Source organism: Curcuma longa, chromosome 6, assembly GCF_044706935.1.
Source record: "Curcuma longa cultivar G26 ecotype Majalengka, Jawa Barat chromosome 6, ITB_CL_G26_1.1, whole genome shotgun sequence".
Taxonomy (NCBI): domain Eukaryota; kingdom Viridiplantae; phylum Streptophyta; class Magnoliopsida; order Zingiberales; family Zingiberaceae; genus Curcuma; species Curcuma longa.
Genome location: NC_133866.1, coordinates 5,155,885 through 5,178,999, shown reverse-complemented (window position 1 = coordinate 5,178,999; position 23,115 = coordinate 5,155,885). Strand labels below are relative to the sequence as shown.

Sequence of the window (23,115 nt, the reverse complement as noted above, 5' to 3'; positions counted from 1 at the left end):
ATATATAATATTTTATATCAAAAAATTATTTATTAATTTAATCAAAATTATATATATATATATAGGAGGAGATGGCAATGTGGCATGGCGTTTCCTATGGAGGATAGGGAAGGATGACATGCATGAATTGAATGATTGGTCCATTACTGGGGATGGCGATGGGGCCGGGTGGATTTTGTGGTCGTCGATGGCCAACGCGAGAATCGTGGCCAATGCCGGAGCTGGTACAGTGCCGACGCAGTGAGCAGTCGCCATCTTCTTATCTGGCCCTTCATCTATACCCACCACCCACTCATGCACTTGCTCTCCTTCATTAATCACTGCAAACAAACAGTAATATTACGTACGAGGTTTAGTTTGTGACTTGCAGTTCCTGTGCATCTTCAACTCACTCATCATCACTTTAATTAGTTTCTAATGTCTATAGATTATATATATCACTTTCATCATCGCTTTCGCGATAGAGCTCTGCTAGGTCCATCAATGGTTCATCACTAAATAGTACAACATGTTGTAGATATAAGTCTTCCTCCCCGCAAGGGAATTGCACAAACAATATGTCAATAGGTTGACATAGCAATGCCAATAGTGTAGGGAAAACTCAAACCGATCGAGCTATATCGCAACCGATATTCATGTTCGTCGGGTTACAAATTACACATTACCACCGGATATACATAAGAAAGAAGATGTAACAAGCTCTACCTGATGCAAGTTGGCAAAGTAATCCCATGGCAGAGAAATGCAAGCACCAAGTAGATGATGACCAGGATGAGTAGAATGAGTGCAATCCTGCAAGATGTATACAAGGCAAAAGATGAAGTTTCGAGAAAGTACAAACTGAAAAAACTAGTTCTTGAAACACAAATTTTCCATAATTCTATGATACGGTGGTGAATTTGGATGACTACACCTCACACAATCACATTAAGTCTGGATACATTGAATACAGGTAACTCGCCGGAACACCATGAATATGTATCTTATATTTGTTCTTCAGACAAAACTATAGCTCCTCAATTACACTCGAAATCCATTAGTGACAAGTTGAATACCAATTGCCCAACTATATCCCTAACTCACCGGGCCTAGCTCTTCCTATTTCCCTCTAAATGAAACAGTGAAAGTGAAAACATGACAGAATTTGAATGCGCAAAAGACGGTAATTGAAAAAAGTTAGACTGTAACTTGCATACGTTAGCTTAATATTTCTCCACCATACAGTGCTCCTGAATCGACGTGCTTGTTTCCTGAAACGGATTGTGTTCCCCTGCATGTTTGCAGTTTTGTCAACCAGCAACTCCAATCGCTCCCCTCTTTCCAGCACTTTGTCAATGTTCTCTATCATAACATTGCGCACCTACGACACATTAAGCCATTAGAGGAACCATAGAGTATTCAAGAAGATGAAAAGGTCCAACTGAAAGAAAGTTGTTAATGTTTCAGGGCTAAATAAATATAAAAAAACAAACTGTGATGATCTAAACTAAGTTATTAACAGTCAAAAGTTACAAAATTATGGTGAAAGCATATAATTCAATACAATTCATTCGTTCACTCATTCTTCGTAAGATTTAATCCAACTCGTTCTTTCATTAATTTCCTGTGAAAGAATCAGCAAAAATCATGTCTCAGTGATATTGAGTGAAAACCTGTGACTTTAATGGTGATTCTGATAATTATGGCAATGATGATAATGAAACCGTTTGTGAACTATTTTTTTTTCTCTGTGTTATTCAATTCTACAGATCGACTAAGGGATAAGACCATGTAGCCGTCCCGAAGAGTTAGGACAAACAAGTCTTGATCATAATGAAGATATTTGACACTACCTGTTTAGCTTCTCAGACTCTACTGAAAAGTCTTCACTGTGGAAAAAAAAAAGACATATCTGTGGTTGATTTCTTAATTCGATTAGTTCTTAACAAAAAATAATTGAACAGGTTTTCAAGTGAGGATAGCATCCATGGTTGTATACCATAAATGTACTATGTGGTAACCAACCAAATATTACCTTGTAGACCTTGAACGGTATTGAACTAATGGAGTGATAACAGAGCCAGAATATTGTATTTTTTATGACATGTCTTGTTGATCCCCTTGAAATCACATTATATTTATGTATTAGATGGGTGACAAAGCTGGATCATCTCTACCACGGGTATTTAAGAATTAAACATACATCGAAAAGAGACTGATGAACCTCTATGCACTGTGACATTCATACCATGAGCATTAAATTGACACCAGGCAAGTACAATGATATTTACTAGTGCCTTAAGATCATCTCACTAGTCACCACACAAAACAGAATATCTTATCTTAATCTGAAAACATTAGATATGAAAAATAAAATAAAAAATATATATTGATATGGTTTGATGTTAGATACAAACAGAAGTAACAATATCATTTTTGCTTTATATAAGCATAAAGGAAAATTCAGAACATCACTTAAAATTGTATCAATTTCTAATGAAATACTCTACCTGACTCATTTCACCCTTGATGCGATTCATCCTATCTGCATTAGGATCATTTGAATAGTAGTCAATCTGTTGACTCAAGACCCTAGAGAACTCATCATTCATTGCATAGGCAGGTGCTGTATGACAAGCACGACCATATGTCTTCACGAATCTTCCATGAATATCCTCGAGAAAGGCAAATGGGATTCTTCCTACATGAACCATTCACTTCGATGAAAGTGATATTCCTCTTGAAATATTGTCTTTAAAGATGCAATTTAAGTTGAAGACAAAAAATACTCACAACCCAAATTTGATATCACTTGAACATGCAAATAAGATATACCATGGAAACTTCTACTTTCTGTACATTTTAAACCAAAATGGATACTAATCCACAGACCTTTCGGTTTAATTAGCAGAAAATTAGCAGAAGAGTAATGAGCTTCATGTGAGTTCAACCACAAACCATGATTTACAAAGAAAAGTTGATCTAGTATTTTTTACAGTAAACGAACCATCCCATGAAAGCTTGATCGATACTGGTTGTCGTTGTAATTGTAATATACACCAAGTCTTAAGATTTAAATATCCTAGGAAAGTTAAATATGTATAATAAATTCAACACAAAGACAGCCCACACGAACTTAAACTAAGGTTGGTAATTTGGTACAAGTGACACACTGGTAGAATAAATCAACAAGTTTTTTCTCGAGTAAGTTGGAAAATTTTACTATGACAATTAAAAAAAAAAGAAAAGTTCCTGCTTTAGTCTCTTGCATAACAGGAAGCTATGAGTTCTAAGCTAATATCTTGGTTTGGGACAGTGAACAGTCATGCCTTTTAAAACAAGTTTAGATACCCATATTCCTCTAGACACTATTGCACCACCACTTGTGTCCATTCTATTGACAGCATCTTTTGCCTACAATTTCTGGATCAGTCTGCAATGCTTTCCACAACAACAATGTTATATGTGTCCCGGTGAGAATTCTCTGAAAAGCTTTGCTGGTCCAAATCTGACATACAGGAGTTCTGTTGCTAAGGTGAGTTGGTAGGATTCTGGCTGATTACTCAAACTTCTTTTTTCTTGAACTAAGCATTAAGGCTGATAGATGCCTAAACTTATTAAGGAAAGTCTAAAATATTACTCAATGACCATTCATGTTATGTAGAGAACTCAAAATTTCAATTTGAATCACTTGCAGCTTCTATCAAATTAGACATAGTAAAACAATTTTTCTGGTCATATATCTGTTTTCTGCAAGAAGTCTCAATCCATTCTAATGTGAGTAGAGGTTTCCTACCCAATTACAAGTTGACAATTCTGTGTGGCACAACTACTAGGTTGATACAAACGGGATATATTTGAAGCCTACTTATGTTAATGTTCGCCTATTGTACTTGAATTTTACCTTCATTCAAACAGTGGCGTGAGAATAATAATATGTTCTCGTGGTCAAGTGCTGATCCCTTTTTCAATCTAAAACTTTCAAATTGTGAGATTAGATAAATTAATCGTCGAGGAAGAGCTTAGAGAGAGAGAGAGAATAACCTGCACAAGGATACATCAGAGTAGTCGCAGAAACTTAATTTGACAGATATCTTTTGATTCATTAGATTCAATCTAGAACTATGGATTCAATCTGGATGTCAAATTGGCTAGCTGATAATGCCAAAAACCACTTTTTTTGCTGCACATACGACAACAGATGATCCTACGCAATAGGGCAACAGGGCACCAATTAAACTTCGGTAAGGAGAAAAGGAGACCTCTTTCTCTTTAGAAATTAAAAGTTTTACTTGCTTTCCTTTAATTTACTTCCTTATGGACAGCGAACATTTGTATGGATTTCCCTTCAATCTACGAATCTTTTCTCCTCCAAATTAAATTAAAAAACGTAATAAACCCGATAATTATTCAATCGAGAAGCATCCACAGATGGAATCGACGCAAGCGAAGGACAGGAGGCAAGGAAAAGGGAAGACTCACTGCCGGCGGCATCATCGGCAACGCAGAGTACGGTGAGGCCGTCGGTACGCTTGACGTGGAAGATGTAGCGGTCCTGGGAGTAGGACACGTGCGTGTCCTCGGCGCCGGGGATCCGCTCGAGGATCTGCCGCGCCACCGAGCCGGCGTTCAGCGCCGCCGCGCTGAACTCCGCCAGCACGACCGATCCCCGCGCCACCAGAGCGTATAGGATCGCCATGTCTCCTCCCTTTCCCCTCTCCGATCTGGTTGTCGACGAGCAGAGGAGAGGAGGAAGAAGAGGGAGGGAAACAGTCAAAAGCAAGAATACAGAAATAGAACAGCTGTTTCCTGGTTCGCGCGGCACAGCGAGATCGAGAAGGTATAATGTGCCTGCGGCGAAACATACCCATCTTTAGCGTCCCTTACCAAATTAATATATTAATTAAGGCAGTAAACGACCAACCAACTTTAAGTTATTAAAAATAATTATTTAAAATTAGCTATTTTTTTATGAATACATGATTTGAATTTATTTAAAATTTTTATATTTTTATAAATTTATTTATTTAATTGATAGGTGTGTCCCCACAAATGGAGAATAATATTTTCATAGAAAATCAATGAATATCAAACTTATTTTAAAAAATTATTTGAGTTTTAAATTAAAAATTATTAAAAATCATATTTATGCAACATTACAAAATTAATATTATTCCTTAATATAAAGATTTTAAATCCTTCTTGCAAAATGATAAAGAACGGTTTTTCATCTCCCAAAAAACTATTTTTATAATCTTGAAATCATATGGAGTTTTTTGAATTAAGGTAAGTATAAGGGTCTAAATGGTCAATATTCAAGATTATATAATCAATATTTAATTTCTTAAAAATGAAATATTTCCAAATATTTATTTCTTAATATAAATTACATTCCACAGAGACGAAGCAGGGGACCTCGCGCGCCATGGAGAGATTGGAGCAGGGCCCCCGCCATGGCGGCTTCCGGCGACCCACCCTCCTCCTCATCCTCGTCGCCGCTTTCCCTATCCTCGCATTCTTCGCCATCAACCACGGCCTCATCTCCGTGAATCTCCAAGACAAAAGCATCGCAATCAATCATGGGACCATCTCGCCCGCACCTTCCCCGGCGATCGCCGGACGCAACGCTGTGAGTAGTATTGGGTTGTTATATCGTCTTTTGTATATCCAATTCTTTGTCCTTTAATCTACAGGAGCAGAGAATTCGAAAGAGGAAGAAGAAGAAGAAGCTGGGCGTTGGAAGCGGCGGTGATGGGAGGGTGGAGGAGGAGCTCGTCATGGCGAGGGCCGCAATTAGAAGCGTTGTAATTTCCGGAGGAAACTCGTCGTCGTCTCGTCTACTACGCTTTCCCGGCCACGACGCGCCGCTCTCAACCGCCGTCTACCGGAATCCCATCGCTTTCCTCCGGTGAGCCAACTGTGTTTCTTTCGTTCTTGTTCTGAGAATAATCATTGCCCTTTTCAAAAGCAAGAAAAGTTCTTTCTCCAAAAGGAAGAACCACTCGAAAACGAAAGATTCATGACTTCCCACGCGAGAAGAGAAAGATCCTAAAAGAAATGCTTCGACTTTACGTCGATTCGATTCATGTTGTGATGAATGATGATTCGAATTCTTCAGGAGTTACGAGGAGATGGAGAGGAGGTTCAAGGTGTACGTGTACGACGAAGGCGAGCCGCCGCTAGTGCACGACGGCCCTTGCAAGAACATCTACACCACCGAGGGGCGGTTCATATCCGAAATGGAATATTCCGGCGTCCGGACGAGGAATCCGGCTAGAGCCCACGCCTTCTTCTTCCCCTTCAGCATCACCAACATGGTCCACTTCCTCCACCACGAAACCAAGCTCAGGGGCTTCGTCGCCGGATACGTCCGCTCGATCGCCTCCAACCACCCCTTCTGGAACCGCTCAGCCGGCGCCGACCACTTCATGCTCTCCTGCCACGACTGGGTGCGTACGACTCCAACTGAGGAATCGAAACAGAGGAATTTGAATTATGATGAAGCATGATTTGCAGGGGCCGTCGGCGTCGAGAGGCAACCGGGAGCTGTACGAGAACTCGATACGAGCGCTCTGCAACGCGAACACTTCCGAAGGATTCAATCCACGGAAAGACGTCAGCATCCCGGAGATCAACCTCTACTACGGCTACATCCCGGTGGAGCTCCAGAAGCCGGTGGCTCCCGGCCTCACCGCCCGGCCCTACCTAGCGTTCTTCGCCGGCGGCCGCCACGGGCCCATCCGCCAGGAGCTCCTCCGGCTGTGGAAGGGGAAGGACCCGGAGATGCCGGTATTCGAGTACCTCCCAGGCGGCATTGCCGGCAAGGACTACTACTCCTTCCTGCTGCAGTCGCGATTCTGCCTGTGCCCGAGCGGGTACGAGGTGGCGAGCCCCCGCGTGGTGGAGGCAGTGTACGCGGAGTGTGTGCCGGTGATCGTGTCGGAGAGCTACGTTCTGCCGTTCAGCGACGTGCTGAGGTGGGAGGCGTTCTCGGTGGCGGTGGCGGTGGAAGAGCTGCCGAGGCTAAGGGAGATACTGGAGGCCCTTCCGGTGGCCGAGCTGAGGAGGCTGAGGGAGGGGGTGAAGGCCGTCAAGCGGCACTTCGTCCTGAACTCGCCGGCGAAGAGGTTCGACGTGTTCCATATGATCCTGCACTCCGTGTGGCTCCGGCGACTCAACATCAAGATTCTCTAATAAAAATTTTCTTTATTTTTTTTTAAAAACACAATTTATCTTATTTTCTCCTTTTCTTTTTAAAAATTCTTGTTTTTTGATTGAGAATTTATTTTAATTCCTGTCTCAAAGCATTTGACTTATCTGAAGTTTTTATTAAGAAAAATTTTATAAAATTTTCCCATTTAAAAAATAAAAGTTTATTCCATAACAAAATATAAAATCAATTTCATTTTTAAAAAATATTAAAATGACATCACATATTTTAAAAATTGAAATAACTTTGATTAAAGTTAAAGCAACTTTGAGCATAACTATTTTTGATCAATTTTTATTAATATTAAAATAGTTTTGCCTATAAATATTTAATAATTTAGAGTTTTGGTATTTTTAAAAGAGTTTTGATATTCTACGCGTGACCCCGTGAATGACACAGCCGACACATTGTCGTTGCCGCCGCCCTTGTCGTGCCGTCTGGCCACCACCGATCGCCGGCTGGGCACGATCGATGCGCCACTCGCCGGCGCGTCGGACGACATCGGATTCCGTCGGATTGTGGTCTGAATGCGATCAGCATTGGCACGCGCACGTTTCCAGCCAAATCACGATCAGATTCCAACCAAATCATGGTTGGAGACTGGCCAAGGAAGGACCGCCGTGCGAGCAATTTGGTCGAAATCCGATCGCGATTTAGTCGAAAATCGACACGCACCACTGCCGGCCGCATTTCTGGCCAAATTGCGTCGAATTTCGGTCACAATCTGACTGGAATCCGACGCCGGCCGATGCGCCAGCGAGTGGCGCATCCATCGTGGCCGGGCCAACGGTGGACATTGGCCGGATGGCACGGCGAGGGCGATCGGCAGCAGTGGGGGTCGAAGAGAAACACTGTGCATTCTCACATTTGGACAGTCAGATTTGTCACGTGATTGCGTGATGGACGGTGGATTGGGTGGCGCTCGAGGCGCACACGAGTCGTGCATAATATCAAAATCGGTTTTTAAAATATGCATGTTTATTGGAGATAATGGAAATAACAAAGTATAATATTTTAAAATATAATAAAAATATAATTAAATTATTGAGTGCAAAAATGATTTGTTCCCCCTCCTATTTAAATGGTCTCTCGGCTGCTCGTTTGCCTCCACCACACTCGACTCTGATCCCCCTTTTTCGAATCTCCTCTTCGTCTTTCTCCATCGACAAAAATTAGGGTTTGAATCTTGCAGACAGATCGAAGTCTCAAATCTATCGATTTGTTGCGATCGATCGTCCTCAGATTCTTAGAAATTGGATTATTGGTAGATCGAAGCAACGGAGATGGCCGGCGCCGAAGATGTCTTCATAGGAGCCATCGACCAGGGCACCACTAGCACTCGCTTCATCATCTATGACCGTGACGTCAAGCCCGTCGCCTGCCACCAAATGGAGTTCACACAGTTCTACCCCGAAACCGGGTATGTGATTCCTGATCTCGTTGTTGTACGGGTCGATCCGTCGATCATGGAGGTGGGATGATTGCTTGCAGATGGGTGGAGCAGGACCCGATGGAGATCCTGCAGAGCGTGCGGGTGTGCATGGAGAAGGCGGTTGAGAAGGCCACGGCAGCCGGTCGCAACGTCGACGCCGGCCTCCGCGCCATCGGCATCACTAACCAGCGGGAGACCACGGTGGTGTGGAGCCGCTCCACCGGACATCCCCTTTACCATGCTGTTGTGTGGATGGACAGCCGTACCGACGACATATGCAAACGCCTCATCTCCCAGCTCCCCGGCGGCCGCACCCACTTCGTCCCCTCCTGCGGCCTCGCCATCAGCAATTGCTTCAGCGCCCTCAAGTTCATCTGGCTCCTCGAGAACGTGGACACCGTTAGGGATGCTGTCGATTCCGACGATGCCATGTTCGGAACGATCGATACTTGGTTGATTTGGAATCTCACTGGCGGATGCAGTGGGGGCGTCCACGTCACCGACTGCTCCAACGCGGCGCGGACCATGCTGATGAACCTCCAAACTCTTGAATGGGACGCCGCCACGCTCGACGCCCTAGGCATCCCCATCAGCATACTCCCTAAAATCGTCAGCAACTCGGAGACCGTCGGCGTTATCGCTAACGGCTGGCCTCTTGCTAAGATCCCCATCTCCGGTTGCCTCGGAGACCAGCACGCCGCGATGCTGGGCCAAGCGTGCCGGAAGTGGGAGGGTAAGTGCACCTACAGCACCGGCGCCTTCATCCTTCTCAACACCGGCGAGCATATTGTGAAATCCCCGCATGGCCTCCTCACCACCGTTGCCTACAAGCTGGGTCCCGAGGCCGCCGCCGACTACGCCCTGGAGGGCTCTATAGCCGTCGCTGGCGCGGCCGTGCAGTGGCTAAGAGACGCACTGGGCATCATCCGGACAGCGGCGGAGGTCGAGGCGATGGCGGAGCTCGTGGAGAACTCCGGAGGTGTGCACTTCGTGCCGGCGTTCAACGGGCTGTTGGCGCCGTGGTGGCGCGACGACGCGCGCGGTGTGTGCATGGGAATCACCAGGTTCACCAACAGAGGCCACATAGCACGGGCAGTGCTTGAAAGCATCTGCTTTCAGGTGAACGACGTGCTCACTTCGATGCGCAAGGATGCACAAGCCAATGGCTACACTGACGAACGAAAATTAGTGCTTCGCGTCGATGGCATCGCCACCTTGAACAATCTGCTGATGCAAATCCAGGTTCAATACTTTGCCCCACTCTAAAGATTTTGCCACTTTTCCTTTCTGTTACTCTGTCTAAAAATCTGTTTTTTTTCTAATCTCAATTAGAAGTAGCATTGAAATGTTTATTCTTATTTCCATTCCTAGTAATTTGTTGAACTGCTACCAACTAATTATTTAGGTTGTAACTTTGCATAGAATAGACAAAAATCACTACCTTCTTTCATTTCATCAAAGCATCATCATTATCAGAAGACCTGATTTTGCACTTTCTTAAACCTTTGATCTTTATAATTCGCTAAGTTTTGAACCTATAAGAATTCTCTTTTTCTCCAAAATGTCTCTTTTTGGAATAACTAAATGTATACTTATTGTGATGATTTAACTAGTGTTGCTGTGTTGGTAATGAAACTATACTCCCAAATGGTTTGTTTGCACTATGTTATTTGATGCATTTGGTAAATGTTACTTATTTTTATTGAATGGTATTGATATATAGATGTGTCAAATGGCATGATTCATCAACATGGCTTGGCATGGGTTCAAACCCATTGGGTCAAAAAAGAATAAGAATTCAATAAAAATTTAAATGATACAAAAAATCATAAAAATACTTCAAAATAGGAAAAATCAAAGGGGACCTTTGGTAATTTATGCTAAAAATTAAAATGCCCTAAACTGAAATGTTTTGGCCTTTTTACCCCTTTTAAATAGTTGAAATTGTTTCACTGTTTTTTTTTGGCTCTTTCCTATTGCGGGCTCAGCACATGAGCCGCTGACTTATCGTCATCAAGTTGTTATGATGACTTGATGCAATCAACTTGGTTGGATTTTGTTCGATGACTTAGAGGTTTTTAGTGAACTTGAATCTCTTCCTTTGCTATGCCTACATTACTCCAAGCTCCCGGAGGGCTTGGACAAAGTTGAAGGTATCAACTCAAACTCTTGATACTCTCTTTTACTTAGTTTATGTATCATGTGTTATATTTGACAGGAAAGTAGTCACCTGTTAATTCTAAGAGAGTTATCTCATTACCTCTTTCGAATCACATTAACTTGCATGTTAATATCGTTCTTATTGTATTATTCTTGTTTCCACTGTCTTTATACTTGACACAAACAATTAAACACACATCAATTGTGCATTTGCAAGAAAGAGTTCTAATTTATAGGTGTCATGTATTCACCCCTCTTCTGTAAATAGTCCAAGCCATACACTACGACAATCCTCTCATAAATTACCATTTTGCTTTATAGCTGATGCAAGCTTGTTTATTTGCAGCTTATGAGAAATTAAAACGCTATGTGATCTTTTGTGTCTTACAAAGTTGTTCATGAAATAACTTCAATAACACTTTTAGAACATTTGAAGTACCATTTTCAGAATTCATTCTGCATTGTTTCATGTTTGCATAGTCTTTACATCATTTTATTTCAGGGCAGGGAGAGTAGTCTTTTGTGTTCTTCAAATCTCTTGATTTCGATTGTACTAAAACAAAACCAATATCCTTCCATTTTTAGCTTTCACTTGGCTAATATATACCTGTTTTTGCACCTGTATCAACAATGACGATTTCTCTAATTCTACTGTAGGCTGATCTTTCCGGTATGCCAGTTGTTCGATATGCAGATATCGAAACTTCAGCACTCGGAGCTGCGTTTGCAGCTGGACTAGCTATCGGTGTGTGGACTAAAGAGCAGATATTTGCCTCTAGACATGAAAAAAAGGTGACAATCTTCTCCCCGAAATTATCCGAAGAGAACAGAAAGAAGAGGAATGAATCTTGGTGCAAGGCTGTGTCTAGAACTTTTGATTTGGCTGATCTCTATTCTGAATAAATTATCACCAGAATCATGGTTCCATTTAGCTGTTGATCTATGAACATGAGGCTTCTGCAAATTTCTGTTCTTGGAGAATCTGATACATTATGAACTGGTCTTTTGTTTTTATTTATTTTGGAGAAAAATAATAATAATGCAACATCAGTTCAATTTTCTTTTCCTGAAAAGTGAGAAATAGCATCAATTGATGTTGTGTTCTTGAAGTAAGATACTTGTTTGGTATTGGTGTATCGAATGCCCGACAAGTGAAGAAATGTTCTTAATCTTGAATTCTAATATCTAAATTCTAACCATATGAACTCGAAAAGAAGGGGAGCCTTGGCGCAACGGTAAGGTTGTTGCCGTGTGGCCTAAAGGTCACGGGTTCAAATCCTGGAAACAGCCTCTTGCCAAAGGTAGGGTAAGGCTGCATACATTGGATTCCCTCCCCGGACCCCGCAAGGCGGGAGCCTTGTGCACCGGGCTGTCCTTTTTATGAACTCGAAAAGAATCACAAGATCTAGTAACATTATCGTAGTAGTAGATCTGATTGTATTATGAATTAACAAGTTCTATACGTATAAACTCAAATAGTGGTTGCCCTACACCACAAGAATGTCCTCTCTTGCTTCTTCGATATTGTTGCTAAGTCGATTTTACGACTTGTATGACATGGAAGTAATGTTGTTCTCTCATGCTTCTTCGATGTTGTTGCTAAGCTAGTCGACTCCACTTGGAGTCGATTTCAAAATAATAGAAATAATGTGCTTTCTTTTCTTCTGCAAAAAGGTGGAATCTGTCACTCATCCCAACAACCCCACACGATCGTTCCACAATCATTTGTGAGGAGGTAAATCAAAAAGTTATAATTGATCACAACGGAAGAGGGTATCGTCTCGGCTTCGTATAGATTCAAATCCTTGCCATCTTCTGTAACTCTGCTCCATATTTTAGTTAAGTCCATTACTATTCATGAGTAGGTGAAAATTTTGAATTTTTTTTCTATAATTTCAAAACTTTAAAGGGCACGATGAAAAAAGGATGAACTTAAAGAGAGTGAAGTGAAAATATCAGATATTTGAGGGGGGCATCTGTAATATTTCCCGAAGAAATTCCAGGAATAAACCAAAGAATCTAATAAATGCCTTCGGCTCAATGATATCTTCTTCGAATCCGCTTCGCTGTTCCAGCTTGGCCTCTGTCGATCTCGATTCAACGGCGATAAATCCGACGATCGATCTCCTCCCTCGAGTCCTTCCGCGGATCCTCCATCTTCTCCGCTGCCACCGACGCGTGCGCTCGATCTCGAGTGCGGTGGTGCTGACGCCTTTGCGGCTCAGGATTTGCCCATGGCGGCGTCGGTGGCGTCGCCGCGGCGGACGATCCGGGAGGTGGTGATCCAGTCCATGCTCGCTTACCAGGCCGAGCAGCGGCGGCGGCGGAAGCGGAAGAGCCTCGCGTGGGGCGATGCCGATAGAGGCGGTAGCCGCGGCGACGACGGAGACGTCGGGTTCTGGGAGGAGGAGGAAGGCACCATGGAGATGGCCCAGATCGGGGCAGATCGGACCAAGAACGTGCTCATCCTGATGAGCGACACCGGCGGCGGGCACCGGGCTTCCGCCGAGGCCATCCGCGACGCGTTTCGGATCGAATTCGGAGATGAGTACAAGGTAGATCTCGCTCCCTTCGTAGCGATCTGGTGTTCGATTTTTTATTTTTGCCTCACGAAGGTCCAATTTGCTGTCATAGCTAGCTTACTTTTGTTCTAGCGATTTTAGAAATTGAAATTGTTCGCTCGATCGATATCTTCTGCCGTCCTGCATTCTGGTTCTCCCTGATTAGTTTGTTCAATTCATTAGTTATTGTCCTCTTTTTACTTTTTTTACCTTCTTCTTGCCTTTGCTTACGGGAGATGACAAGACTGTGTTTTCCTGTTTCAAGTTTCTTTGATCAAACAATGTGTGTATCTGCAAGGAAGATTTCATTTTGAGTGTCCTTCCTTGGTGCAGGTCCTCGTGAAGGATTTGTTTATGGAGCACGCCGGATGGCCTCTAAATGACATGGAAAGGTCCTATAAGTTCTTGGTGAAGCACGCGCAGCTTTGGAAGGTGGCCTTCCACAGTACATCTCCTCGTTGGGTTCATAATCTCTATCTCACCGCCATTGGATCCTTCTATGCTAAGTAAGCAACTGTTTTCGTGTCCCCTATGACTTTAAAATGATCCTGAGTCAGCTGTACGCACGCAAATGCATCTCGCACGTCTACCACGGGATATTTGTGGTCAGCGACTTAGTCTAATTAATGCTTTTCTGAAAGATAAACAAGTTGGTCTACTAAATTAAGTCAACCAAAGAACAAAACCATTTGATGAATCAAACTTTAGGATTGAGTTTTGGATCTTCTTTTGTAAACCAAATTATACTTGTTCATCATTTATCTTCTTTGAGGGCTTAACTTGTCGCTGTTGATCGTCCATTGTTAAATATTTGATGCTTCTGCTAGTTCTTCAGATTGCTTATATTTTAATTCTTGTCCTTGTCAGCCAAGTTGTTTCTTGTAGGTTTTTCACTTCTTTGTGGGTCTTACATCATCTGATTGATACGCCTTTAGAGCTTAATTTAGGATTTAAGTTTCTGTAGAATACTCTACGTTCAGAATAATTCCAGTAAACAAATGCTGCATGCTAAATCATTTATACTTTTTGACTGAAGGAAGGTGGAAGCTGGTTTGAAGAAGTATAAACCTGATATAATTATTAGTGTCCATCCCCTCATGCAGCACATCCCTTTGTGGGTGCTGAAATGGCAGAACCTTCAGAAAAAAGTTGTTTTTGTTACCGTCATTACAGACCTCAACACCTGCCACCCCACCTGGTGAGTCTTAAGTGTCCATGTCAAGGTATCGGTCTACCTCTCTGCATCATTATCCTTAACCAAATTGGTGCACTGTTACCTATTCAGGTTCCATGTTGGTGTCAATAGATGCTATTGCCCTTCTGAGGAAGTAGCAAAGAGGGCTTCTCTGGATGGCCTAGAACCTTCACAAATCCAGGTTTTTGGTTTGCCCATTCGACCTTCTTTCTGTCGTGCAGTTCTCGTCAAGGTTGGTTGTCAAATCTCTCTACCCCTGCCTAGTGCCATTATGTGCAGAAATTTAGTTGGCTTGTTTCTTTACAGAGTGATTTGAGAAAAGAATTTGAGATGGATCCTGACCTTCCTGCGGTCTTACTCATGGGAGGGGGTGAGGGAATGGGACCAGTTAAGAAGACAGCAAAGGCCCTTGGTGAATCACTATTTGACAATGAGCATGGCAAACCAATCGGGCAACTTGTTGTCATCTGTGGCCGAAATCAAACTTTAAGGGCTACTTTACAGGATATTCAGTGGAAGATACCTGTGAAGGTACTATAATAATTGTTTACCAAGAGGGATCTAATTTAGCCTTCGCTTAAAACTTCTTTTTTTTGGATTTCACTTAGAACTTGATTGGTGATGACAGGTAAATGGATTTGTAACCCAAATGGAGAAATGGATGGGAGCTTGTGATTGCATTATAACAAAGGTATAAAATCTATTGTCATTTTGTAGCTACTTTTTTTTTCTTCTTCTTCTTCTTAGAATCACTCTGTTCTGTTGCTGATGTTTCCTGTTGCTCGCCTTCATAGGCTGGACCTGGTACAATTGCAGAGGCTTTGATAAGGGGTCTTCCTATTATCCTAAATGATTTCATTCCCGGACAGGTTTGTTTCTAATTAGTGGTTTGCATCTAAAGGTTCCTAGATATAGACTGGCTAGTGTTATCAAATAGTAGCATTAATGGTTTGGATCCGATGATGACACGAAGTGAAACCCTAGTTTTCATGTAGATAAAATCCTAAGGCATGAAATTGATTTACTATTTTGGCCTTGCTTAATCAAACAGCGCAAAAGTGTAACTGCCATTTTACTTCCAGCATTCATTAAGTTTTTGCACCACAAAGTTTAAATAATTGGAGAAGTATTCACTTCCCCATCAGATTCAGATGCTAGCCAAGCGATCATCACGGTGTAGAGCTACAGGATGTGTGATCTATTCCTTATTCTTAGCCAACAGTCATTAGTAAACAATATAAGCCGATCTTTAGAAGAGTATCTTTGTTTTAACGATCGAGGAATTCATTCCAAAAGCTATGTTCTATCTTGTAGGAGGTTGGCAATGTCCCTTACGTCGTTGAAAATGGAGCCGGGGTGTTCTCCAAAAGCTCAAAGCAAACAGCTACTCTCGTAGCTCGCTGGTTCAGCTCTGACTCTGAGGAGCTCAAGAAAATGTCAGAAAATGCCCTGAAACTGGCTCAACCTGATGCAGTTTTTGACATTGTAAGGGACATCCACGAGCTCGCCCAACAGCAAGGGCCATTATCCCAATTATCCCAAATCTCCGAATCCCTGACGTCTTCCTTCTCGCAACCGGTGTGATATGGATACATGCCGATCGACTTGTGTTCAAATTGCTGCTGCTGCTGCTGCTGCTTGTGCTTGTACAGTTATTGTCAAATATTTTGGCCTTCAAAGCAGGTTTGCTTGCCCTGTGCTAAATCTGCTTTAAGTTTCCAGATTGTTTATCCTTTAGTTGTTTAGGACAGACTCTCTCTTCTTTTATCTGAATTGCATGCTGTTTTTTTTCCTTAAATGTATCGACAAATATGTTCATGTAAATGTATCATTGGGTTTCATGTTGTTAATTTGATTATTTCATTCATGGTAACTTGAAACATTAGGTTTCATGTTGTTCATATGATCATTTCATTATATTATTTCATTCAAGGCTAGCTGTTAAACTATTTTAGGCAAAATTCTAGTTGAGGTTTTAGAATTTAGGTGCATTCTTTCTGTTGTATGAAGAAATTGTTGATGTCATTTTTTTGTTGTTATTTATAAATTTATTATCCACCTTTATTATTTTGTTGATGTTCTTCACCTAACACATGTTACAGGCCTAATGCAACAACTAACATTCAGCAAAATTAGTTGACCAAATAATTGAATTTTAGTGATCAAGAATTTTTATCTAATTTTTCCTTTTATTTATTTACATTAAGTTTCACTTAATGTAGTGATAAACATATGATATTATTTTTTATTGGGTAAAAATCAAAAAGGTACTTTATTTTCAAATCATTGTGTTCTATTTTTATTTTTTATCAAATGAGCATAAAATGACATAAATATTCTTTTGGTATATTAAAATAAAATCATATTATAACAATTACGATTTGGTAGTTATTACAATTATAATTATTTATAATTGTAGTAATTATGATTTTTTAATTGCTATAGCAATGAGTTGAATCATGTTGTAGCAATTATGAACATAACTATTATAATGGAAGATTGACGTCGGATAAAATAATGATTATTCTGAAGACGAAAGATTAAAGAAGAATTGTAGAGAAAATAAACACGAGAAATTGAAAAAATGAAGAAAAATTTTTGTCAAAAAAAAATTATTTAATAATCAAAAATTAGTCAAAATAGATAAACAAGCGTATAAATAGATTTTAAATCAAACTTTAACTTGAAATGATCAAAAATATTAAAATTTTTAAAATAAAAAATTACTATAAATAGTAAAAAAAATATTTGAAGCCTCTAAAAAAATACTAAATGATATCTGATGGATCCACAAGTGAGTATGAGTTCTATCCCGTACTAAATAAAGGTTTTTGAAAGAATTTAGATTAGATACCAACCGCGCTGAGTTAAAAGTTATGGTCCGTTAAAATATGACTCTTCATGTGCCATCTATAAGAGATTTAGATAAGAGATAATTGTATTGAACAGAATAATATTAGAGGATATTTAAGTAAATATATATAATAGAATAATAAAATGGGACGTTCTTTTTTATTAAAAAATTAAAGTGGGATGCCTGCACGATTTAGCAATTCTGTAAGAGTATTAAAGGATTTTTTAACTTTTTAATTTTATTTCAACTTTGTAATCCATAAACTAATTGTCAATGTTTTTCTAATTTATATCTTCATATCCAAGCAAGGGAGAATTTTGTTTTTACGCCATGCTCTTCTCTCTAGTCGAATCGAAGATGTCTTCAAGAGGTAAACAAGTCGGTACGCAAGTGGATTGCTTAAACCTTCATTTGAGTATTATTTTATTTGTTGATCTTTTCCGAATTTATAGCTTCATTTCAAAGCAAAGGAGAAATTTCTTTTACAAGAAAATTACTCAAAAGTATTTATCGATCCAACTTGAGTATTAACTCAACTTTTTTATTGTCCATGATCTTAATAATTGACATGGAGCCAATTGTATGGACATGCTGGATAGTGGATTCTATAAAATGATCTTAATAATTGGGTATGATTGATGAATCGTATAAGTTTTGATATTATCTAAATCGTGTACTCAATTTTTATCATAAAATTCAAATCATGTATTATATTTTTGAAATACTCCTCTTTCTCTATAGGTTCATAAGTAAATTCTTAATATATTTATGTCTTCGATAGCGTAAATTAAGAATAGTGAATTAAATTGAGAGGACTCCTCTAAATTAAAAAATCCATTGTTCTTAATATATGCTATTGAATACAGATTTAAAGGCATAGATATATTAAGGAGGTTTTATAAGTATATTAATTTTGTTCTTAATCATCCGTCGTTAGAAACTAACTCATGGACCTATACTATTTGAAAATTTAAAAGTTTAAGAATTTTCAAATTAAGAGAGTTTTTAAACTCATTAGTAGTGTTGATTAATGAGTATCAATGTCATAGGACTTTTAATGAGCTTGTGATAAATTTTATCGAGTTTTTATAAGTTTAAAAATTTACTACTCCTAATTTACAATATTGAATTCAGATCCAAATACATTAAAAAGATTATCAATGGTACGTTCATTTTGATTTGAAGTGATTTAGAGTTTTCTAGATCCATCAAATTGATAGACATCATTTAGATAATACTTTAATAAAAGGTAGAATCTATCACCCAAACGACCCCACATGATCAGTCTTACAATCATTTGTGAAGAGGTAAATCAAGAAGTTACAGTTGACCACAACAGTGAAGGGCATTGCCTCGACTTCATCGAGATTCGACCTTTGTCCATTTTAATAAATTTGTTCCATCATAACCAACTCAATTATGTTCGGATGGCGATGATAATAAGAAACTTACTTACACGGCTCGATTAGCTTAAACTAATTGTTTGAATATTTATTTTATTTAAAAAAATAAAGATTTTTTTAGTTGAGCAAAGAAGCATCATCGATGGCGACACAGTAAGTCAACCAATGCCACTTACCCCCCTTTCTTTATTGGAATTCCATCAACCACCTTTCTTCCTCCACTCTACCGCCATGCTTCTTCTTCTTCTTCAACCTGCCTCTCCTTCGACCACTCCATGAATCCATCCATGGATTGGTACTCTTGGCTCTCCGACGCCGACCTCGATCCCGACCTCGTCTACCACTTCTCCCTCCTCTTCTCCGGCAACCAGCTCGGCGAAGACGACATCCCCCACTTCGACCATGAGTTCCTGCAGAGCATGGGGATCTCCATCGCCAAGCACCGTCTGGAGATCCTGAAGCTCGCCAAGAAAAGGAAGCACTCCGGCCTCCGCCGCTTCACCAGGTTCCTCGCCGCCGCCAGGAGCTCCATAGCCAAGTATCTCAGCTACTCCCTGCTCCGCCGGAATTCCTCCGCGATCGTCGCCGTGGCGGCGCCGCCGCCGGCGCCGGCCAGGGGGAACATGCTGAAGAGGCAAAGGAAGATGGTAGTGGCGGACGGCGGCAGCGGCGGCGGAGCTAGAGTGGCTTGTCCGACTGCTGCGGTGGCGGTGAAGCACGCCGCCGAGATCAGGTGGGACTCCATGTTTCAGGACCTCAAACCAAATTGACCAGCAGCGACGTTGCAGATGGCCGGCCATGACGAACATATTTCACATTAGTACACTTATTTTCCATATTTTCACATACAAGCCCTTCATAGTCGAGTCCTTATAGTTCATATTTTCGCATAAAGGACCCTCCACGACTCACAGCGCAATTTATACGTCTCTTAGGGGCTTTTCGTATAATTTTATAGGAAGAAGAGACAAAGAATTGTAAATTGTAGATTGAATGAAATAACATAATTTTTAAGGGGGTGAAATGATGAAAGTAAAACCATTTTAAGGATATTTCAATAATTTAATAACGTAAAAGGCATCTTCAAAAAGGAAAATAAACTTTGAAGATTTGAAATGGAATTTTTATTTTCTTCTAAAAAAAATAAAAATCATTCAAACCACTTCTACTATTTTTGTTATAATTAAATATTTTAGAATTACTGAAGTGGACAAGAAATCTCGAAATCGAGACAATATCCTCTTTCATCATAATCAACTACAACTTCTCAATTTACCTCATTATAAATGATCATGAAACTGTTCATATGACAAATTTCACCTTTTATTGAAAAAAAATTATAAACTAATATTCAATTCTTAGATATGTCTTGCATAACGATCCAACATCATCAATAATAAGAAATAAATCATAATTATCTGAAAATATACTCAGACTCTTATCACCACACCAAACCCTAAGTGCCAAACTACTTCGATTATCGATTCTTCGAACGAACTAAAGCGAATGTAAACGAAACGAAACATTTAAACCTCTAAGAACCGTCGAATGGTTAAGCACTTCCCGAGCATATCTATAGAATCTAAGACATACATGAAATCTCATAACCTATTCTAATCATCACAATGCTACCAAGCTTTGTATGAGACATTCATTAGCCATGAAAACATTTTAGAGAAACATTCCTTCTTATGGTGCCTTTTCTTGCGGAATCGGCGGTCCCGATCGAACGACAAACTGCTTGTTGTACTTGCGGTGGCGCCTCTCCCTCGCATAGATCACCCAGAATATCAAGGACAGCATCACCGCGCCAGAAACCATCACCAGGCCTATGTACACCAGTTTGCTGTTCTTCTCTAGCTCAGGGCAATTGTTCTGGCTTATCCCTGAAAAGGTATCACGCACGAAAGTGCAGTCTTCTAGCTGGGTAAGGAACGGCACATAGTAGTGTAACCCTCGGCTGACGTTTACCGCCGCTGCCATTTGGTTGTATATACTCGGGGTGACACGGCCAACCGTCGTGCAAACATCGGAACCTGATTCGGTTTTAGTTTGGCAAACATAGCCTTTCCAAACCTACATCACAAAGATACATTGGTATCATTCCAATTTCGAAATCATATATGCTACTTCTCTAGTTTGCAATTGCTTTTACCTGTGTTGCATTGTTGAAGTCGACCTCTCCGATAAAGCATGGCCGGCTATTCAAGTCGGGTGTGTATGGGTTGCAGAGAAGAGGCATCAACGGGCCGGTCTGATTATAGTACAAAGGTTTCATTTGAGGAGGAAAGTTCTGGTTGGAAACATTGGTGATCACCTGATTGACAACATTAACTAGCTGGGACGTAACTTCCCGGCTTCGATTCAAGGATTCTTCGGCAGTGGCAACATCGACACAAGGAAGAATATCGTCGAGAGCCGTATGAGCGTGTGGATGCTCGACCCACTCATTCATCGCAACACATGAATCAGCCACCACACTGGTAAGATCCCAATAGAAACACTTAATGTAGAGTGCCTTAACGACTAAAAGATATACTCTTGGTACTTTCTTTTCTAGACCTAAGTTTCCATTTAAGTATCACCATACGATAAACATTTATCGAGCAATCACCGTATACTTGTAGCTTGTATAAACAAAGTTACTTGTGTATGTATCAAACAAGTATAGTAGTACATGAACTTACTTGTGTAATATGAGGAAGACACCACACAGAATGAATGTACCAGTCACTAGAATCCACCCGACGACTACTAAACTGCACGAATAAACATAAGACAAATAAACCGACGACCGTTATGCTTGGATTGAGAAATTATGAGCAATTCAACTATAGAACATGTAGATTTTGGTAAGTTGTATCACATACATGGAGACAATGTACTGCAATCCAAATATGGAGAGCACTGCACGATAAAACCAATCGAAATCGGTAAGCAATCTAACTAAAAAGGTATAAATTCTTCCCCTAAATGTGATACTCACAGAATCCTATAAACGCCAAGAGAAGCATCACTGCGGCAATTATGATCAAATCCAATCTCCTGCAATGCATAAGAACAGAACTTAGGCATGCTCTTTCGAACTAAAAGAGAAGTTCAATTATCATTACACTCCATCCAGCACACGCCGAATCTTCCTGGAGTTGTCTGAAGTTCGATCAGCAAGTTGGGTTGCCGACTTGTTAACCCTTGCTTCAATGACATCAATGTCAGCTCGGACATTGGAGGGAAGGAGCACCTGATCCACTGTGATCTTCTTGGCATCGGACAAACTGTCTGAGAAGTTCTGAAGGTTCTCCACTGTGAAGTTCGCCTGACCGACAACGTAGTCCATAGTTCTGTAAGTGCTTCTGTGGAACTTCCCCTGTCCTGTGTACAGAACTGCACATCCAATGCTGTACAGAACATCACCACTCAGCTTATGAATTTCCAAAACCAAGCGAATCTAAGGCGAGATCTAGTGTTCTTACATTGCGGCGCAGGTGAACAAGATGAGCAGGATGAGGGACAGTGCGTATGCGACGCGGGAATAGGAGTAGCTCCGGCGACGGCAGCATAAAAACCAGCAGCATATGAACAGCAAGACCAGCCCGAATCCGGCGAACCACACCAAAGCGATGGCGAACAGCGGAGCCGCCGTGTATCCAACAGACTGACAATCACAGACACAAACACAAAGATGCGGTGGAAGAAACCGATCAAGAAGCGAAAGAACAAGACGAAGATGTCAAGAAGCTCACGGCCCAGTAGTGCCGCTCACTGATGTTCCAACCACCAGTGTAGCGATTGAATCCGTCCAACGGATCTTTCCTGTGCGTCCTCGGAGCAGCCAAGACGAAGGAGCTATTGTCCACGACGACGTCGTCGGCCGGAGGCGCCTCGGCGGCGGATCTCCTCGGTAGAAAAATCCCATCTCGCAGCCCTCCACCTACGCGAACCCTCCACACTTAGCAACAGAAAGCTCAAAACCTTCTTTTTTTACTTTCCTTTTCTACCTCCAAGAAAGGATTGCTACCTGATAAGGACGTCAGTTTCTCGAGATGGCAAGCAGCGAAAGGAAGGAAGAACAAGAGAAGAACAAGAGCTGCTGCAGGTTTAGGAAGCGCCGCCATGCTCAACGTGTGGAGCTCCGCTGGGCGGTCCAAGACGACGCCTTTTTGAGCCCAGAGGCGGCGAAACCGCAAGCGGAGAGCGGATTTGGGGCCGGGAGAGGGGCTGTCCTCGATCCTACCACCGCAATGGAGCAGGTTTCCAGGGTTCCTTCGCTTGGCTTCTTCTTCTTCTTGCTTTCCGTTGCTTTTGGGAAAAGCACGAGAGA

At 41.1% G+C, this 23,115-nt stretch overlaps 6 protein-coding genes across 6 annotated transcripts; 4 read left to right on the top strand and 2 right to left on the bottom strand.

Moving 5' to 3' along the window:
- Positions 1–487: 487 nt before the first annotated feature.
- LOC141830773 (vesicle-associated membrane protein 711-like) lies at positions 488–4,771 on the bottom strand. The gene is made up of 4 exons (XM_074718201.1): positions 4,462–4,771; positions 2,490–2,680; positions 1,197–1,360; positions 488–792 (listed from the first exon to the last, which is right to left on the bottom strand). Exons 1-4 carry the CDS (start codon positions 4,676–4,678, stop codon positions 702–704), a joined length of 663 nt encoding a protein of 220 aa, XP_074574302.1. The 5' UTR covers positions 4,679–4,771; the 3' UTR covers positions 488–701.
- Positions 4,772–5,404: 633 nt separating this feature from the next.
- Positions 5,405–7,173, top strand: LOC141830486 (putative glycosyltransferase At5g25310). The gene is made up of 4 exons (XM_074717911.1): positions 5,405–5,608; positions 5,673–5,887; positions 6,098–6,428; positions 6,496–7,173. Exons 1-4 carry the CDS (start codon positions 5,405–5,407, stop codon positions 7,171–7,173), a joined length of 1,428 nt encoding a protein of 475 aa, XP_074574012.1.
- Positions 7,174–8,326: 1,153 nt separating this feature from the next.
- LOC141831162 (glycerol kinase-like) lies at positions 8,327–11,801 on the top strand. Its single transcript, XM_074718578.1, has 3 exons — positions 8,327–8,609; positions 8,681–9,863; positions 11,439–11,801. Exons 1-3 carry the CDS (start codon positions 8,473–8,475, stop codon positions 11,682–11,684), a joined length of 1,566 nt encoding a protein of 521 aa, XP_074574679.1. The 5' UTR covers positions 8,327–8,472; the 3' UTR covers positions 11,685–11,801.
- A 1,077-nt stretch (positions 11,802–12,878) lies between these two features.
- On the top strand, positions 12,879–16,387 carry LOC141830882 (putative monogalactosyldiacylglycerol synthase 3, chloroplastic). Its single transcript, XM_074718330.1, has 8 exons — positions 12,879–13,336; positions 13,676–13,848; positions 14,379–14,540; positions 14,628–14,769; positions 14,844–15,068; positions 15,166–15,228; positions 15,332–15,406; positions 15,852–16,387. The coding sequence occupies exons 1-8, from the start codon at positions 13,016–13,018 to the stop codon at positions 16,119–16,121; spliced, it is 1,431 nt and encodes a 476-aa protein (XP_074574431.1). The 5' UTR covers positions 12,879–13,015; the 3' UTR covers positions 16,122–16,387.
- A 2,645-nt stretch (positions 16,388–19,032) lies between these two features.
- LOC141831215 (uncharacterized) lies at positions 19,033–19,807 on the top strand. Its single transcript, XM_074718627.1, has one exon. It carries the CDS (start codon positions 19,070–19,072, stop codon positions 19,562–19,564), a length of 495 nt encoding a protein of 164 aa, XP_074574728.1. The 5' UTR covers positions 19,033–19,069; the 3' UTR covers positions 19,565–19,807.
- A 512-nt stretch (positions 19,808–20,319) lies between these two features.
- LOC141831044 (uncharacterized) lies at positions 20,320–23,115 on the bottom strand. The gene is made up of 9 exons (XM_074718487.1): positions 22,813–23,115; positions 22,538–22,725; positions 22,268–22,449; positions 21,908–22,192; positions 21,781–21,839; positions 21,665–21,701; positions 21,482–21,553; positions 20,950–21,274; positions 20,320–20,870 (listed from the first exon to the last, which is right to left on the bottom strand). The coding sequence occupies exons 1-9, from the start codon at positions 22,907–22,909 to the stop codon at positions 20,484–20,486; spliced, it is 1,632 nt and encodes a 543-aa protein (XP_074574588.1). The 5' UTR covers positions 22,910–23,115; the 3' UTR covers positions 20,320–20,483.

Bases quoted from the DNA above. Each gene is read 5' to 3' on its own strand.
- LOC141830773 (XM_074718201.1), bottom strand. From the start codon at position 4,678: ATGGCGATCCTATACGCTCTGGTGGCGCGGGGATCGGTCGTGCTGGCG. The intron at 2,681-4,461 runs GTGAGTCTTCCC...TGGTTCATGTAG, and splicing joins TGCCGATGATGCCGCCGGCA to GAAGAATCCCATTTGCCTTT. The intron at 793-1,196 runs GTATGCAAGTTA...TACATCTTGCAG, and splicing joins TGGAGAAATATTAAGCTAAC to GATTGCACTCATTCTACTCA.
- LOC141830486 (XM_074717911.1), top strand. From the start codon at position 5,405: ATGGAGAGATTGGAGCAGGGCCCCCGCCATGGCGGCTTCCGGCGACCC. The intron at 5,609-5,672 runs GTGAGTAGTATT...TTTAATCTACAG, and splicing joins CGATCGCCGGACGCAACGCT to GAGCAGAGAATTCGAAAGAG. The intron at 5,888-6,097 runs GTGAGCCAACTG...CGAATTCTTCAG, and splicing joins AATCCCATCGCTTTCCTCCG to GAGTTACGAGGAGATGGAGA.
- LOC141831162 (XM_074718578.1), top strand. From the start codon at position 8,473: ATGGCCGGCGCCGAAGATGTCTTCATAGGAGCCATCGACCAGGGCACC. The intron at 8,610-8,680 runs GTATGTGATTCC...GATTGCTTGCAG, and splicing joins CAGTTCTACCCCGAAACCGG to ATGGGTGGAGCAGGACCCGA. The intron at 9,864-11,438 runs GTTCAATACTTT...ATTCTACTGTAG, and splicing joins ATCTGCTGATGCAAATCCAG to GCTGATCTTTCCGGTATGCC.
- LOC141830882 (XM_074718330.1), top strand. From the start codon at position 13,016: ATGGCGGCGTCGGTGGCGTCGCCGCGGCGGACGATCCGGGAGGTGGTG. The intron at 13,337-13,675 runs GTAGATCTCGCT...TCCTTGGTGCAG, and splicing joins AATTCGGAGATGAGTACAAG to GTCCTCGTGAAGGATTTGTT. The intron at 14,770-14,843 runs GTTGGTTGTCAA...GTTTCTTTACAG, and splicing joins GTCGTGCAGTTCTCGTCAAG to AGTGATTTGAGAAAAGAATT.
- LOC141831215 (XM_074718627.1), top strand. From the start codon at position 19,070: ATGAATCCATCCATGGATTGGTACTCTTGGCTCTCCGACGCCGACCTC.
- LOC141831044 (XM_074718487.1), bottom strand. From the start codon at position 22,909: ATGGCGGCGCTTCCTAAACCTGCAGCAGCTCTTGTTCTTCTCTTGTTC. The intron at 21,840-21,907 runs GTAATGATAATT...TATGCATTGCAG, and splicing joins CGGCGTGTGCTGGATGGAGT to GAGATTGGATTTGATCATAA. The intron at 21,275-21,481 runs GTAAGTTCATGT...GGATCTTACCAG, and splicing joins GTCTTCCTCATATTACACAA to TGTGGTGGCTGATTCATGTG.